Below are 19,329 nucleotides of genomic sequence, written 5' to 3' on the forward strand. Positions count from 1 at the left end.
GCAAACACACATTCAAACATTCTCTCTCTTAAGCATGCACAAACACACACACACACACACACAGACACACACACACACACACACACACACACACGAACACGCACTCTCTCTCACACAAATGTATGCACGCACATCACATACACAAAGACACGCATTCACACACACTCTCTCTCTTTCTCCCCCTTTCTCAAACACACACACACACACACACACACACACACACACACACACACACGCACACACATGCATATGCACACATGCACACACACATATAAATCTATAGGGTGAATTTGCATTTACAGATTTATAATTGCAGATACATTATTTTGTTCAACGAGCACACAATTTATCAATATGGTACTTTATAAATTTGTAAATTCCCACTTTGGAAATAAAACCAGTCTGACTCCAAGCTGATACACAGCCAGATTCTAACCAAGGCCTCACACCTAAAGTGCATTGTCTCACTTGGGATGTCATCTCTGGTAGACTGAGGGAACTGACAAAAACTTCAGTTATCTCAGGGCAGTGACTTGAAAGAAATTCTGGAATTTGTACATTAATCCTTTCCAACTAATTAAAGATTTAACAGCCACGAACCAGGTTTGTTCAATACATTCGCATCAGTTCTATGACCCTTTGATGTTTTGTTTATAAATTCTGTGCCTAAAGCCACCTCTTTCACTAACACCTAAAGAAGGAGTGAGACTCTGAAAGCTTTTGTTTTCAAAAAAGTCTTTTGGATCATAACCTGGTGCCGTGTGATTTTTGACTTTGTTGACCCCAGTCGAACACTGGCAGCTCCACATCATTATTTGGTTGAAACTCAATTGAGTTTTGTTTATTGGTGGAAGATACATCGGGTGAGTGATATTCAAGAAGTCCACTCCATCCAATTGTTGCAATAGGTAAGAAGCTTAATGAACCTATGATTGACAAGTTGTCACTTCTGATCAAACCCAGTGATAATTTATGAAGCAGAAGGGTCGAAAAATGAGTTGTGATACAATGAGAGAGGCAACCCTGTGTGATAGCTCAAAAACTTTCCATACAAAACTAGACATGGAAAAAGTTTCCAATGGATACTTCTGCTTTGAAATTAGTATTCTTTGAGCTTGTTTTATGCAACAATTAGCACTTGCTGTGATAAAATTAGCAAATTAAATTTAATCAGAAGCACAACACAACAGTCCTGAATTACACTGAGTTCAAAATAAATTTTCAGTTTGATTAAATTATGGCTACCTTATGAATCTTAAATTTTTACAGTTTTATTTTTCTTTACTGTGAATCCTTTTTTCTCATGTTACTTCAAAGAATGGGTACACAGAGTCCTAAAATGTTCAGCATTACATTAAACTTCATTAAATGGGTATTAACGAAACAAGCCTACCATTGTAACGTTTAACTTCAGACAATAAACTTTAATAAATCCATTGGCTCCCGGACAGATGTAAAACATATTGGAGAAATCAAGATCATAAAATAAACCTGTTACATACACCAGAACATTGTTCATAAAGCTCACAGTGATCTATGCAAGGGAACATTTGACCCCTCCAACTTTTATCGTACAGAATCTGTTAATCAAGATGTCACAATTTATCAGTGTTCTGACATGCTAAGTCAGTGTGATATTAAGGAACAATAATAATTGTATCTGCCATATTTTTCATCAATGATGATAATCTTCAAATCTGACAGTTGAGGTATTTGTGGCAGATCGACATAAGAGGCACTCACAAGCCCAAAGCTCTTCTACCTGGAAAGAAATTTCCATCTTTACTGGCAATTAACAGCGCTGATAGCATGGTGTCATCACTGTTGTGATTAATAAAATTGTGATTCTCTTCCCTGACAACATCATACGCTGTCAACGTTAATTGTTAATTTTGTCAATGGTGTCTTCACCCACACCTTCTTCTGTCTGAGGCAATTTAACAGCACAGTCAATATTTGTGAATTACACTCCAATGTGCACAATTTCTGCATTGAGACAAATAAATTGGTTTCACAGTATCATTCAGACTCTCTGGACCTTAACTTCGATATCATTAGAAGCTTTACTCTAGGTCCTTTAAATTCCATGAAGAGTCTCTTGACCCTGTCTCACATTTAACTCTAATTCACAGAATCCATGGACAAATAACACAAAATGTGTCCACTGCACAGACCAAGCTTGCACAAATGAATGTGAAAAATGATTGACTCATGTGTTTTTCAAAAAGTGGTTTCCATTAGCAAGATGGTGTGGCACCTCAAATATAGTCACAGAAGCAAGGCAACTGGCATTGAGCAGTTGAAAACTGCCAGATGATTTATGGCCACTTAAGGGCCTCATCCAACTGCTATTGGAACACAACCAAGATGGAAGAGTTTGGAAAAATGAGAGCAAAGAGTACAGGAGAAGGAAAAAAGTTATAAGTATCTTAAGAGGTAAGAGGGCTGGGAGTTAGTACTGAAAGTACATTTAAGTAAACTACAATTTCAGCAGCAAGAGATTTATAAAGGCCACAGCCAGAGAACTCAGATTTAAAAAATTGTGCAAAAGAAAGCATATTATATTGTGAACTGTCTACCTTTTGAACCTGAATATTTGTCTTGACCCTTGATTTTTTTAAGCGGGCAGAAAGGATTCCATCAGTTCAAAGAGAATGGTTGGTCCAAAAATCAAATAATTTTTGGCAAACAGGGTTTTCTAGACTCACAGTATAATCCCAGAAAAGGAGATAAGTCTTTTGAGGTGACTAAAATGGCACAAAATCTGTCTGAAAACAATTGAATGTTAGCAATTTAAGATAATCTGAACAAAGTCCACCAAGATCATAAGAGTGATGAATGATGTGCTTCCCTTCCCAAATATTGTAATGAAGGATGATCAAACCAACTGTCCAGTGAATTGACTGAGTGCATGCACTTTGAGCAGGAACTACATTTCTGATTATAGATGATTTATTAGCGTATGATAGCTATACTAGTTTCCCATTAGGAAAATATTTTGAAAAGTATACATTGTTTGCCATCCCTACATGTACAGCCAGGGCTCAGTGTGATTATATGTGCCTTCAAGAGGGATTTCTTCTGTCCTGTTTCTCTTGAAGAGAGCAGTTATTTTATTTTGTGTTGAGGTCTCTCACCAGAAAGCAGTGTAAGTAGCTTTGTATTTTTTTGTTCAAAATTGTAGAAAAGAAGCATGCATTGGTGGAGTCAGGCTCACAAAGACCCAGGTCTTAGTTTTTTCTTTCAATTGTTGAAGGTGGGGTTTTGAAGTTGAAGCTGCTAGATACAGCTCTCTTTCTGCTACTACAATAGCTTAAGTTTGCTTTCTGCTGTTAGATTCATTCTTTTGGTTTTTCCTTTCTCCTCAACTGCAGGAGACAGCAAGTAAGGGAAACTTGTTTTGCTGAATTTGCCTTTGCCAAGGGTGTGTTTATGGGATGCTGCTATTTTGGAACAGTTTATCAGTAGTGGTTAATTAACATATTACTTTATTCAGCATTTTAAAAAAGATAAAGTAATGCCTTTTTTGCTTCTATTTTATCTGTGGTATAAGAATAAAGTATATTTTGCTTAAAACTTAGTATTGTGACCAATCAAATCTGGAAATCAGCACCTTATACTTGCCTTTAAATAAGTCAGAAGTTCGGATCTGAGCTACTTCTTTAAAGTATTTTGATTGAGTTTGGTCTGGTCCATAACATGTGGTATCCAGAGATCTCAAAAGAGTTTGAAGATCTCATAACTTATTATGAAATATACACTTATAAAGGGTTAGCTGATCTGGAAAACACTCCTGTCATAATCAAAGGCAGATCAGAAGATAAATGTCGGAACTTGCTAGTGACAGGTTCAGTGATGTGTGAAATTATGATCATTATGACCACAAATACCACAACTGGAAATCCTGGGCTGAGTTAGTTAAGATTGCTCATTGTGTCCAAGCATCTCTTGACTATATTGTGTGTGTTTTTTTTTAATCGTCAATGAAAGTTTGCCAGAAGAAGTGGAGACTGAAAACAAAAATCCTCTTGAGCACAAGTAAGGTTCCCTGGGTGGAGCTGTTCAGACTGCTGGTCACTCTGGGGAACAAACTGAGAAAGCAAAACAGTCATTGACAGTGAGAATAATATTACTAAGCAAGCAGCAATCTTCCAATTACACCACTAAGGTTGTGATCAAGCCGAAATCACCAAACAATCATCGAGGATGACTAAAAATAACAAAACAGTACAACACGTTGAGAGAGATGGGTTGTACACCATGTGAGTTCGATAAACTTCCACAGATTTAGGAAATGGTCAAGAAGTGATTACTAGGTTTAAACATGCAAGATATCACAAAACAAAGGTTTTTCATTCCAATCAGAAAGGCATTAGTTTGTCCCAGAAGTCTGGAGTTCTGCAAGGAAGAATTCCTTGTTTCAAAAGAGCAGCTTCTTCCATGATGGACACTCAGGAGATTGAAATTCACTTCACTAATATTATGGGACAATAGGAATAGGGATTCTGCAATAATGATTCAGGAGATTCAAAGGTCCTCCATAATTTTCTGTCAGTTGCAGATCACTAGAGAACCGTCAGTTTCGGAGGAGTTTCAGTTAAACATAAGTGTTTGTATTGAATTAAAAGTTCACCTTCCAGATTCGTAAGACCAGCAATGCTGAATTCTGGAATCAGAATCCTACAGTGCAGAAAAGCTCCCTTGCCCCATCAAGTCTGTACTGCTAAAAATACCACTACCAATACTAGTACCATTTTCCCACACCTCAGCTTATACCCTCGAACGCTGCAAGATTTCAAGCGCTCCTCCAAGTACATTTTAAGTTTTCCATTTCAACTCCCCTCATTTGCAGTACATTCCAGATCTCCACTACCTTTGGGGTGATTTTTGTTTCCTCAAATGCCCTCTGAAACCTCTTATATTTCATTATAAATTATGTTCCCCTCATTATTGACCCTTTGCCTGGAGTGAATGCACTTTCTCTGATTCCCAGAAAAAAAAAATTCATTCAGATATCTGATCACCTAATCTTCCTTTCAGGATAATAAGGTGTGGAGCTGGATGAACACAGCAGGCCAAGCAGCATCTTAGGAGTAGGAAAGCTGACGTTTCGGGCCTAGACCCTTCATCAGGGTCTAGGCCTGAAACGTCAGCTTTCCTGCTCCTCTGATGCTGCTTGGCCTGCTGTGTTCATCCAGCTCCACACCTTGTTATCTCACATTCTCCAGCATCTGCAGTTCCCATCATCTCTTCCTTTAAGGATTATTTTTTAATCACAGAGACACAAAGAGCTGTTTCCCCTTCTGATATAGTAGGAACTGCAGATGCTGGAGAATCCAAGATAACAAGATGTAGAGCTGGATGAACACAGCAGGCCAATCAGCATCAGAGGAGCATGAAGGCTGATGTTTTAAGCCTAGACACTTCTTCAGAAAGGGTCCAGACCCGAAATGTCAGCTTTCTTACTCCTCTGATGCTGCTTGGCCTGCTGTGTTCATCCAGCTCTACATCTTCCTATCTCGGATTCTCCAGCATCTGTAGTTCCTACTATCTCCACACAATAAAGCCAAGTTTTGGAAGGCATTTCTTAGTAGGGGTGAGCTGGTCATACAATAGCGTTGATCGACCTTGGCAAGGGTTTCTTTTTCTGTTGAAGGACAATAGCTTAAGTAACTGTAGTATCTGAGATGAAGCCCCTCCATATTTGTGAGATGTGGGATCTGGGGAAGTACCAGCCTTAAGCATTGTAAGAGCCATCACATCATGTGCAAAATGGTCATTGTATTTTTCAGCTGCTCTGGGATTGCTGGTTTTTTTCTGTCTCCCATGGACAAACACAATGTTTGTCACATTATAAGCAGTGTTGTAACACCAGCAGGTAACACCAGCAAACTACTAATAATCAATAGTAATTATGAGAAAAATCTGGCCCACAGATTTTCTCAAATCAAAGTTGAAGACTAAGGAAAGACTAAGGACTTTGGGCTGGCATAGGTGGTGCAGTAGTTAGCATTGTTGCCAGACAATGCCAGGGACCTGGGTTTGATTCCACTTTCAAGTGACTTTGTGTACTGAGTTTGTACATTCTCCTCATGTCTGTGTGAAATTCCTCTGGGTGTTCTGATCTCCTCTCACAATACAAAGATGTGCAGGTTAGATGGATTGGCCATACTAAATTGCCCATAGTACCCAAGGATGTGTCGGCTTGGTGGGTTAGCCATTGGAAATCACAGGGTTACAGGAATGGAGGTGGATAAGGGTGGGATGTTGCTAGGAGGGTTTGTGTGGACTTGACTGACCAAAGGGCCTGCTTCCATGCTTCTATGAAAACAAGTGGGGATGAGGGTAAAAAAGAAAGGCTATAGCATTTGACATTTGCTTTACCATCCACACAGTTTTTCTTTATAACTTTCCAGTTGAAGGACTCTGATTTCAATAATTAACAAGCTGGAGAACAAAAAGGGATAATTCAACCCAATCCAACAACAAATGAAAATGAAGCTGCTCAAAGTAAGTGAAATGTTCATTGAAATACCTACTTCTTCTCCTCACAATCGCAACAGAATCTGGGCAACATTAAACTATGCTTGTTAATTGCAAGCTATAAACATTCTCTACATAATTGTATCACTGCACATTGAACCTTTGGAGACGAATGCTCAAAGACAAACAAGTCTGTATCAGTGACTCAGAGCAGAATATATGCACTATCTGGCTGCTTATATTAATAACAAGGTGAAAAACAAACAAGAGCCATAAAACTGTATCTGTGGAATTCTTTATCAGAGAGGACTGTAGAAGCTGGGGCATCAAATATATTCAAGGTTGAGATAGACATAGAAGCGTAAAGTCATGCAGCACGGAAAAGACCCTTTGATCCAACTAGTCCATGCTGAACATAATCCCAACCTGAAGCAGTCCCACTGGCCTGCTGCTGCCCCATGTCCCACCAAACCTTATCTATTCATGTGTAGGGAATCTTGATTATGAGGCAAAGCAGGAAAGGAGTTGAAGATTATCGGATCAGGAATAATCTCATTGAATGATGGAGCAGGTTCAATGGGCCGAAATGTCTACTTGTGTTCCTTTGTCTTATAGTCTTATAGCCAACATTGAACTTCGATACAAAAGTGACCAAAAACAAACATATGTTTCTTAGTTCAGAACAGATAGAAAGTGCACAATCTACTGCCATGCAGGCATAGTTATGGAAAAAAATAGCCTTCAAAAATAGAGAAAAATTCGATGCATGCACTTTGTGCTGGATTGAGGGCCAGATGGAACCAGTCACACTATCTTGATGCAATTTTCAGCCTCTGCTGCCTTGTGATAAATAATCTACAACTGTGTATAAAAATACCTTCATTTTCGGCAAGGTGCAAAATGTTGGGCTCAATATTTTGCCAAAGGTTTGAACAATGAGGTGTCTCCCAACACATATCAGCTCACTGCTTTAACTGTATCTCTCTAGGAGTCTCTTGCACAGTGCTATGTTGGACTGGTAAGGTAGTTTGAAGACAAAAGTCTAAATTCCTGACAGGTACTGCCACTCAGAGGTTCTGCAGCATCAAACTCTTGAACTGTGAAGGCCAACCAGTTGATCCTGAATTGATGGCCTCACCATTGGCAGAATTGGTAAGATGGTAGCCTTCAAATGCTGCAAGTCTGAGTCACTGCGTTGGTCAGAAATTGGTCAGTCATCATTCAAAATGCCCTCTGATCTATTCCTCAGGGCTGCGAAAGTTTTTATATGATCTTCCATCATGTTAGAGGTCCTGAGTGTCTGTCCTTCTGATTGAGGATTTGCCATATGTCCCAGTATAGCTGCTACCTGCTGTTTGAATTCATGTACAGCAGACATCTTCACTATTATGCTACTGCTAATCAAACTGGAGACTTTGCAACAAACACTGTTGTAAACTAAATGGGTAGTCACCATGCCAATTACATATTCTTCCTCTTTCTGGAACTTGTAATGTAAAAGTTCTGGCTCCCATGAATCTTCAGTACTCAATCTGTTGTATTTCTGTGAGGAACTGGCCAAATGCTTCCACTTGCCATTCTTCCTGGTCCTTAACCTATTTCATTCAACCAGTGAGCTTGCCTACCTCCAAACCAATGACTGCACCCATAGGTTTGTCCCTGCATAGGTGCTAGGAACTCGAGCCAGATTTTTAGACCTCTTGAAGTCATTGACATCTTTCTTCCATTCCAGTTCAATGAGATAGATAAATCTAGTACATGATCTGTAAACTCTGCCATTAGCAGCATGTGTGGTGCTGGAATGATCAGGCAGATTAGTTTTCTTGGCAATTTAGATTTAGATTTAGTTTGACATTTAGATTTAGATTTTATTGTCTTGTGTGCTCGAGTACAGAAGTACAAGAGTACAGTGAAGAATATATAATGTTGCCACATGGCTACATCTTGGGTACAAAGGTACCTAGGAACAAAAAAGCTTCGGAACAAGCTCTGTCCACCAACTCAGCTTCACCTATGCATGAGGTTCCTTGATATTTGTTATCTTTCTGAATAAACCTTCATGATTTTGGCTAGGAACAAGTCAAGAACTCCCATGTGTCAGCAGGCATGTTTGATCTCTTCAGAAAAGCTTTGAGCACCTCTTTCTATATCATTTGGCTGTATTCTGCTGTTGCACTTTGAAGTCAAGTGGTATTATTGCTTGACTTGTGAGCAAAGCATTGACATGATGTCCTATGAAGTGGGTTTGGGTTTTTAGTGAAACTCTTTCACGGGATGTGGCCATCAGTGATGAGGTCAGCATTTGTAGCTGACCCCTAGTTGCTTTTCATAAAAGATGGTGGGTGAGCTGTGTTGAACTACGGCAGTTGACGAGGTGTATGTTCAACTACAGTCCTGTTGGAGAGGATGTTCCAGGATTTTGACCATGGGATAGTGAATCAACAGTGATATAGTTCCCAGTCAGCATCGTCTGTGATTTGCCTGGAAAAATATAGGTGATGGTATCCCCATTTATCTGGAGCACTTTTCCATGCAAGTGATAGACGCTGCAGGTTTGCAGGTTTTGTTGAAGGATGCTGGATGAATTGCAACAATGCATCTTGTAAATAGTGCACAGTGCTGGGCCTGTGCAACTGTGGTGAAGGGATTGAATGCAGAATGTGGTGAAGGCGATGACAATCAAATGGGCTGGTCCTCCCAGATGATGCTGAACTTCTTGAGTGCTGTTGGACCTGCACTTATCCAGGCAAGTGGGAGTATTCCATACCATTCTCCCTTGTGCCTCATAAACGGTGGACAGATTTTAGGCAGTGAGGAGGGACATTTGATTAATTAGAGCCCTGAAGCTGAGTATTTTGGCTTGGAGAAGGACATTGGTGCCTTTCTTGCCACTAGGTTAGAAGGATCTATCAAAGGCACCTATGAAGATATTTCTTCAGTATTTTGGAGCTGCATGCTGTTGGTTGTCTAAGTTTCCAAAGCGTAAAGGAGTGCGCTGATCATTGCTGCTTCATAAACCATTGGCCAAGTAATATTGCTGTTGAGATAAATGTGCTTTCAGCTAGCTAACATAGCATATTTCCAAATCTTGCGCAGAAGAATTGCACCATGCATGATTCTAACGTTTCCCTAACATTTTCCTATTGAAGCTCTACAAAGCTAAAAATGGCTGCCTTTTCTTTCCAATGAGGCTCCATCTTCTCCTCAGTTAGTTTTTTTCTAGTATTCCTCAAGTTGTAGGATGAAAAGGCAGAAGCATGTCTTTTTCAGCTTACTATCTGCATTTAAAGGTGATGGAACAACTGTGGTGAAGAGACTGAATATTGAAGGTGGTGAATGGAGTGCCAACCAAGTGGGCTGTTTGCCCAAGGTGGTGCCAACCTTCTTGAATGTTGTTGGGGCAGCACTTATCCAAGCAAATGGAGAATATTCCATCCCACTCTTGCATGTGCCTCATACATGGTAACAGGTTTTAGGTGGTGAGAAGGGAAATTTGAATAATATGGTGATCAGGTTTACAAATATTTGCGTAGTCAATTGACTTCAGAACTTCCAATTATGCCAAACCTACTTGATTGTTCTCAACAAATAATGTTTTACATATTCTGGCTCTAGTTACAATTGGCTCAAGGACATGGTAAATCTCTCCTGCTCATCATTATCATATATTTCATCACTTCTTTTATCCTTCCATCTCGCGTTTGAGGTAGTCAGATGGTGTTTACTTTCACTATTGTGTAAATGTGTAAGATTTGCAGAATATTTTATATGGTGCATTATATGTAAAAGGAGACTGCTGCAATTCCACTTGTTCATAGAAATACTCTTATACATAACATATGCATACTGCTATCGAAAGAATAACAGTTAATAAGGTGTCAAATTTAGGAAAATCCAGCTTGGAATTTCCATATATTTCTTTATGAAAGTGAATGCAATCTATGTAAGCATGATATATGATACGTGTACCAGTTCACAGTAATCACAATTTTTAAAAAAAACATAGCTGTTTGCTGAAAGTCATAAAAGTGTGTGAAGTATGATAATCCTAACACTGATTTGTACTGGATTATTTTAAGTCACAATTTGCACACACACACACACACACACACACACACACACACATGCACGCACGCACGCACGCACGCACGCACAGACACAACACTTATATCTTTAAGAGATAATGGGAACTGCAGATGCTGGAGAATTCCAAGATAATAAAATGTGAGGCTGGATGAACACAGCAGGCCAAGCAGCATCTCAGGAGCACAAAAGCTGACGTTTCGGGCCTAGACCCTTCATCAGAAAAGGGGGATGGGGTGAGGGAACTGGAATAAATAGGGAGAGAGGGGGAGGCGGACCGAAGATGGAGAGTAAAGAAGATAGGTGGAGAGAGTGTAGGTGGGGAGGTAGGGAGGGGATAGGTCAGTCCAGGGAAGACGGACAGGTCAAGGAGGTGGGATGAGGTTAGTAGGTAGCTGGGGGTGCGGCTTGGGGTGGGAGGAAGGGATGGGTGAGAGGAAGAACCGGTTAGGGAGGCAGAGACAGGTTGGACTGGTTTTGGGATGCAGTGGGTGGGGGGGAAGAGCTGGGCTGGTTGTGTGGTGCAGTGGGGGGAGGGGACGAACTGGGCTGGTTTAGGGATGCAGTAGGGGAAGGGGAGATTTTGAAACTGGTGAAGTCCACATTGATACCATATGGCTGCAGGGTTCCCAGGCGGAATATGAGTTGCTGTTCCTGCAATCTTCGGGTGGCATCATTGTGGCAGTGCAGGAGGCCCATGATGGACATGTCATCTAGAGAATGGGAGGGGGAGTGGAAATGGTTTGCGACTGGGAGGTGCAGTTGTTTGTTGCGAACTGAGCAGAGGTGTTCTGCAAAGCGGTCCCCAAGCCTCCGCTTGGTTTCCCCAATGTAGAGGAAGCCACACCGGGTACAGTGGATGCAGTATACCACATTGGCAGATGTGCAGGTGAACCTCTGCTTAATGTGGAATGTCATCTTGGGGCCTGGGATGGGGGTGAGGGAGGAGGTGTGGGGACAAGTGTAGCATTTCCTGCGGTTGCAGGGGAAGGTGCCGGGTGTGGTGGGGTTGGAGGGCAGTGTGGAGCGAACAAGGGAGTCACGGAGAGAGTGGTCTCTCCGGAAAGCAGACAGGGGAGGGGATGGAAAAATGTCTTGGGTGGTGGGGTCGGATTGTAAATGGCGGAACTTATATCATTAATGTGGTTTTATACAAGTGAATGGCCTAGCGGTATTATCGCTTGACTATTAATCTAGAGACCCATGTCATGTCCTGCGGGACCTGGCAGATAGTGGAATGTGAATTCAATTTTTTTTTAAAAATCTATAATTAAGAGTCTAATTGTGATTATGAAACTGTTGTCAATTGTCAGAAAAGCCCATCAGGTTCACTAATGTCCTTTAGGGAAGGAAATCTGCCATCCTGACCTGGTCTGGCCCTCATGTAACTCCAGGCCCACAGGAATGTGGTTGATTCTTAACTGCCGTCAGGTCAATTAGGGATGGGCAGTAAATGCTGGCCTAGATAGCCATGCCATCTTCCCATAAATAAATTTTAAAAAACTTCTTACACAAAAAATGCTAGCAACAACAAAATCTGTGGCTTCATGTGAAGTGAAAATAGATAGGTATATGCCTCGATGACCTGTTCCTTGTGAAGAAGGCATGAAAAGTTTACATTTAATGATTGCAATACTTTGAACATATCATCCACTATTTTTATTCTTACTAATTCAAATTCATCAGGGTCATGGATACTTCCTAGCCAGATACCCAATGCATAAGCAAGAATCAATGAACCAGAATATTTGCCACAAGATCACACTGCACTGCAAAAGAACCAAAAATAGACGTGGCCAGTGCATAGCTATATTCTTCTCAATGAATCGACTGCAACAGTATTAAAAGAGGGGAGTCCATTGAATTATCAAATTACCACAGCAAAATTCATCAGCAGCCATTGGAAAACTTCCATTAGCAGAATGTTATGCTCCACTAACTAATAGTTTTGAGCAGGGGAAACAAGATTTTTTGCACGACAAGTTAACTGATAATTTATATATAGCGGCAAATAAAATCAAGATAGACTTCTGGTCACTGGAGAACTGAATTGAGAAACTGGGACAGAAAGCATGACATTTGAAGAGGGAACTGATGCATACAGCATTGGTAAGATAAGTGAAAATAGTGAGACGTTTTTCTTCCGTTGGAAATTAATAATTGCTGAGACTATTTTGCACACAAAGATATCCAGATTATCATTCCCAGGTTTCCAGAAAATTGTAACCAGAAATTGGATTGAGTATCAGAAGTACGTGGTGGAAATCTCGATAAGATGTCTGATCATATAAAGGAACTGACATTAGAAGTGACCACTGACTGGTAATAGCTAAAGCCAATATAATGAATAGAAACAAATTCAAGTGTTCTTGACTGCCATATGATGTCAACAGATTGAAAGATCCACTTATAAGAGAACAGTTCCTGCTACAATTCTAAGAAAACAGAGGTTGAGCAGTAGAATCAATTTAAAGATTTGGTAGCTACAGTAGGATGCTCAAGACCTAGCAATAAACCAATATGAATGGAAACAAATCCAAGAATAGTAAAATTAAAAATTGAGGTTAGTAGACTGACCCTTTATGGATCTCTAAACAATGCAGGTTAGAACAACAGCAAAAATTGGACAGAAGTGTGAAAAAAAGGAGCAGAGAAAGCAGCTGCCTGGAATTCTATCAAGTCTATAAAAGTTAATGAAACAACTTACTGAACAATCAGTGTCCAAAAATCAGTGACTGTGAAAAATAAGCATCATACAGTTCTCACCACAGATGGTAAAACAATTCCAAGAAGAGCTTAAACATCCTGATCCAAGGTCAGCACCTCATTTAAGAGCAAAAGGCAAGGTTATAACTGCAGGAGACGGATTTGAAGTCAGAGAAGAGGAAATTACAGGCTCACAGAATGGCAAATGTAAATACTCAGTGCTTGTAGAAATTAGAACTCTGATCAATCATAAAGTGAATTATTTAAAGACAAGCTTCGAACAATGCCAGGATGAATACTTGGTGTTTTACAATTTATTGCAAAAACACACATCGCAATCTCTTACTTTATGGAAAGAGGTGCTACACAAAGCTAAGGATGATTTTGTTGGATTAGGAGTATTATAAGAAACGGTTGGATGAGAACCTTTGTTTTACATTTATAGGGTCTGGATAGCAGGCTTCATCAAGTCCAAAGTTTGTCCATCGTTAATTCCTGATATGCTGAAGGCGATATGGTGCACCTACACTCGCAGAGCTAGTAAGAAGCTCATTTCAGGCTTTTAACCCAGAAAGGACATGGATGAGCTGGTGTTGGACTGGGGTGGACAAAGTCAGAAGTCACACAATATCAGATTCTTGTCTAAGATAATAAAATGTGAGGCTGGATGAACACAGCCGGCCAAGCAGCATCTCAGGAGCACTGTGCTCCTGAGCTGCTGCTTGGCCTGCTGTGTTCATCCAGCCTCACATTTCATTATCTTGGATTCTTCAGCATCTGCAGTTCCCATTATCATCAGATTCTAGTCTAACATGTTTATTTGGAATCACACAAGCTTTTGGAGCATAGCCCCTTTGTCAGGTGCAGTGAGACAGCAGGGCACACAGACACAAAGATTACAGGCAGAGAGATCAAAACATCATACAACGGTGTGAGTGGAGTGTGAGAGACAACAGTGTGGAGCTGGAGGAAAAGAGCAGGACAGGCAGCATCAGAGGAGCAAGAACATTGACGAAACTCTGATGCTGGCAGCCCTGCTGTGTTCCTTCAGTTCCACACTGTGTGGTACCTGACTCAACAGTTCTTGCTGTCTCTGAGTGGAGTGCTGGATGTTAAGTCTCTGCTGGTGACCAAGAGTGTCGGATGGTGTGTAAAGTGTTTATAAAGTCAATGTCAGTGCTGTGATGTCATAACAATCAGGCAGAGCCACAGGAATAGACAGAAGGTGACATCTCAGGCAGGCACTGAATTGTAGGTGTGAGGCTTTATTCAGAATCTGGCTCAGAGTTTTAATCTGGAACCAGGCTGATTTTATTCTGAAAGCTGGAATTTATAAGATGCCATATTGTTTCACTGTGACTGCAAATTGTGTGTTTTTTGAACAAGATAGGATGTATCTGTAAATAAACAAATGTTTTGGAAGAAATAACTCACCCCATTGATGTGTGTGTGTGTGTGTGTGTCTCTGAGGGAGGGAGAGAGTGAATGTGTGTGTGTGTGTGTGTGTGTGTGTCTCTCTGAGGGAGGGAGAGAGTGTGTGTGTGCTTGAGAGAGACTATGTATGAGTGTTGAAGAGTATATGTGTGTGAGTCTGTGCATTTGTGTGAGATTTTGTGCTAGCGAGTTTTGAGAAGATTTGTAGCTCAGGTTGAGGTTCTGGATGTGAGTTTGCTCACTGAGCTGGAAGGTTAGTTTTCAGACGTTTCGTCACCATTCTAGGTAACATCATCAGTGAGCCTCCGACGAAGCACTGGTGTTATGTCCCGCTTTCTATTTATCTGGTTAGGTTTCCTTGGGTTAGATAAATAGAAAGCGGGACATAACACCAGCGAGCAAACTCATATCCAGAGATTTTGTGTGTGTGCGAGAGAGAGTGTGTGCGCACGTGTATGTGTGAGAATGTGCGTATGTGAGAGAGAGTTTAGTAAGTAAATCAAAACTGTACAAAAAATTTAAGGTAGAGAGATCATAACAATTTATCGAGGTGATGCTGTCAATAGAGGAAAGTAAGGAAGATTTTACAGATTCAGAACAGTGTGTTGGGGTCACCTGTAGCGCAACATGTTGAGGCCGTCTTCATTGGTACGAAACTTGGCTATTAGTCTCTGCTCGGCGACTCTACATTGCTGTGTATCTCAGAGACCACCTTGGAGGACAGGAAGAGAACATTCCTGTCTGGTGACTGCTGTGAGGTGTCCATTCATCCATTGCCATAACATGTGCATGGTCTTCAAGTACCATGCCTTGGGGTATCTTTGCCTACACTGTATGAGACATTGACCAAGTCACATGAGTAGACAGAAAACAGAAATTGCTGCAGAAACTCAGCAGGTCTGGTATCATCTGTTGAAAAAGCGAGGGAGTTCACCTTTCAAGTCCAGTGACCATTCATCAGGACTGAAGGGAGCAGACATGGCGCTGTGTGGCCCTATGCTTCATCAACAGCATTCCTGCGCACATGTCAGTAGTTCACCTAGCAAACAGACTGCGCATGCTTCAAGCAAATGACCATTTCTGCAAGCCAAGAGTGATACTGGGGTCAAGGGGAACTACAGTCAGTCAGATGTCACTGCTACAGTCAGCCCATGGGCACTTCCAATTCCAGACCACAGTCACTCAGACCTTTGTCCTATCAAAGCATGGAAATTTGTGTCCTTGCAGTTAGAAATTAGACCATGATCAGTTCTGCAGATCAAGTACAGGAATTGCATGGACAATAGGTAAGACAATCCATGTGCTATGGACAGTTCTGGGGGCCAGCCCAATTTTTCCTGCAAAGACACACAAGAAGAAATTGAATGAGGGGTGACCAATAGAAGTTTATAAAAATCATGAGGGCATAGATAGGATGAATAGTTGAGGTCTTTTTCCTAGGGCAGGGGAGTCCAAAACTAGAAGGGAAAACTAAAACATGAGTTTATGATGACACGGAAAAGACTTAAAAGGGACCGAGGGGCAACTGTTTCATGGTTGAGGGTGGTACATGTATGGAATGAGCTGCCAGAAGATGTCGTAGAGGCTGGTACAATTACAACATTTATAAGGCATTTGCATGGGTATGTAAATAGGAATGGGTTAGAGGGATATGGGCCAAACACTGGCAAATGGGACTAGATTTATTTCAGGTATCTGGTCAGCATGGACGAGTTGGACCAATGGGTCTGTTTCCATGCTGTATAACTCTGACTCTATAAGTATGATGGAAGTGGATGGAAGAGCAATTAATAGTGACACAGGAACAGGAGAGATGGAGAGGTGTCCCCAGTGAATGAGCAGAGAAGGTAGGAAGGGTTAGTAGTTGGGAAGGTGAGGTGGGTGGGAGCTATGGAACTGACAATGTTACATGCATGAGTGAGAGTAGGACTCCATATGTGCACAGTGGCAGAGTAAGAGTGAGGGGTGGCCCTGTGAGTGCGAGGCAGCAGAGAGAAGCCGGTGGCACTTATCCTTGCCAAGCACAGGTGGTCACTGAGCACTGCTGCATGTCTCCTTTAAATCAGAAACAGAACTGGCCCTGGCCATATCCTGCTCCAGGTGGAACAAGTACAATGGTAACTCGAGAACGCACCACCATCAAGTCCCTCTTCAAACTGTACATAACATTGACGGTGACATCTATTGCTGCTCCTCTATCGCTGGAATTCCTGTACACAATCAGCGGCAATTTAAGACAAAGCCCAACCTCCTCCTGAGGACCACTCAGGGCAGACACAAACTTATTTTTTAACCCAGCAATGTAACATTTCATGAACAAATTTAAAAATGGTTTCCTTCTGTGTTGTTATTTTCTGGTTCTTTGGTTGGGGAGGTATTCAGAGGTAAAATCAAAATGCAATCCAACTTTTTAAACTTATTGGACATGATCAGTGGAAGTATACTTTTAAAAGTGCAATAGGCACACTGCCAACACTGATTAACATTGCTGCACTTTCGTTCATTTTCTCTTCAAAAGCCTTGTCAACAATGCTCACATCCCAAAGGTGCACAAGTAATAAGAATACAAAACCAGAGCTAGCTGATGGCGAATTACGCTTCACAATTCAAATGGTGTAACATTTATTGTATTTTTGCATGCGGAGAACTCCAATTTTCTGAAAGTGTAATGCGTACTTGTAGCTCTTAATTCACTTACATACTCCAGCACTTAAAAATGGTGAAAACTTTACAGTTTAACGTTGATTTTTCTTCCAGCAATTAATAATTTTTGATTCATTCACAATAATTCATACAAAAATAATTTCATGTTTATAAAATAGATCATGGCATCAGAATAAATTACAATGATTATATAATTCCTCACTCTGTATGTACAAACCAAGAAACAGTAGTAAATGGATTCACCATATTTCCAGAAGACAGAAGAAAGGATACATTTATGCAATTTAAGGCAGCTTTCTTTTCAGTCAAACGCTACTGGAGCAAATTCTAGTGATCAACACTACCTATAGATCAACACTGAAGCATTAAATATTAAGTTTTGATATTACTCTGGAAGCAAATCTGTTTTGAGATTACTACAGATTTCATAAATAGGTACAGAATGATATTCTGACATAAAGGAATTGCATTATTTTTCAGTAAAGCTCCCTCTTCTGGCCATGCAATATGAAACCAAGTGATAAAACTTGGCAATCAAACTTGTTAAGAGATTTACCAAGGGTGGTGCTGTGAGGTATGAACTTAACTGGCAAGACTTAAAACAGGAAATTTTTTTAACAAAGCTATGTACAACATAATAAACGCTATCTAGTGATGCAATATTGGCTATAATATCATACATCTCAGTTACAGAGTTGGGATATCATCAGTATCCTTGGTTGGGCAATTGTGTAATGCATTCTGTAATTTATAGGCTTTAATGACATGTTCAATTTTCACAAAAGCTAAAGTAAAGCCAGTCTCAGAAGGCACAATTTACAGCTTACACATAAACAACTATGAAGCTGCCTATTTATTCATTGTTGCAGATCTAAATTATGGTTACATCAGAATGGAAAATAGTAAAGCGACCATCTGAATGTAAATCTAATCTATAATTTATTAATGTTACAACACAAACTTTTGATGTGGACCAAGATTTCTTTGTCACGATAAGACTTTAACTGAATCCCTTTAAAATATCAACCTGAGATTGCAACTTGTGTTTTAGAGCCTTTTTTTGCTCCTGAAATGGTAAACCCCACAAAAACAAAATTATTGGCAATATCAAGAAATTAATCAGCCATGAATACAAAGTGTACTGAATGGCAGTGTCACTTTCCACCCTCAGCTTCACTCACGCTTCTGGTTTTTGGTGCATATAGAAAGCACAATCTGTCATTCATAAAATTCTGTGCAACATCACAAGCTCTTCTGCTTTGGTAGTGGCACTTGTTGAGAAATGACTGAATGGTGGTTTGAAGCAAGTTTGTATTGTTCTTGTCCTGAACCTTGTGGAGGAGATGGTAGTGGGGTTTCTGGTGTAGCTGAAGAAGAAAAAAGGTACACAATAAAGCTACAGTTATAGTCACATGTGGAGTTTTAAATGGCAAATACGTTTAATAAGCTAAGAAAAAATAAATTAATGTTTGTTTTCATACAATCTGCACAACAGAATTTTTACTTAAATGATTTGTCTGTGAACTGTTGCATACTATATAAAAACCAAAATAAAACTGCGAATGCTATAAATTAGAAACAAAAATAGAGATTGCTTGAAAAGCTCAGCAGGTCGGGCAGCATCTATGAAGAGAAATCAGAGTTAATGTTTCAGGTCCAGTGGCCCTTCCTCGGGACTGATGGTGGCTAGGAAAATGCTGGCTTACACGCTGATGATAGGGTGGGGGGAGGGGTTCAGGAGTAGATGATAGGTGGGGATACAGCCCAGAGGAAGAGAACAATACTTGGACAGACAAAGGAGTGGATAACAATCCAGCTGGGAGAATGAATAGCTGTTAATGGGGACCGATAGTGGCTACAATAGGTAGTGTGCAACAGCAGACTATATGATAATAAGGCATTGGGACTGGGACATGGGAGAGTTCAGGCCCTAAAATTATTAAACTCAATACCGAGTCC

General features: G+C 40.5%; 1 protein-coding gene across 4 annotated transcripts in view; it reads right to left on the bottom strand.

Moving 5' to 3' along the window:
* Positions 1-17,308: 17,308 nt before the first annotated feature.
* The window catches only part of LOC125452086 (hepatocyte nuclear factor 4-gamma-like), a 130,646-nt gene continuing 128,625 nt past the window's right edge, over positions 17,309-19,329 (bottom strand). For all 4 annotated transcript variants that reach the window (XM_059645855.1, XM_048530062.2, XM_048530061.2 and 1 more), the window contains exon 10: positions 17,309-18,737. In XM_059645855.1, coding sequence (XP_059501838.1) covers positions 18,613-18,737 — 125 coding nt within the window. In that variant the 3' untranslated portion in view covers positions 17,309-18,612. The remainder of the gene's footprint in view (positions 18,738-19,329) is intronic.

The sequence above is a fragment of the Stegostoma tigrinum genome, chromosome 5, assembly GCF_030684315.1.
Source record: "Stegostoma tigrinum isolate sSteTig4 chromosome 5, sSteTig4.hap1, whole genome shotgun sequence".
NCBI classification, from domain to species: Eukaryota; Metazoa; Chordata; class Chondrichthyes; order Orectolobiformes; family Stegostomatidae; genus Stegostoma; species Stegostoma tigrinum.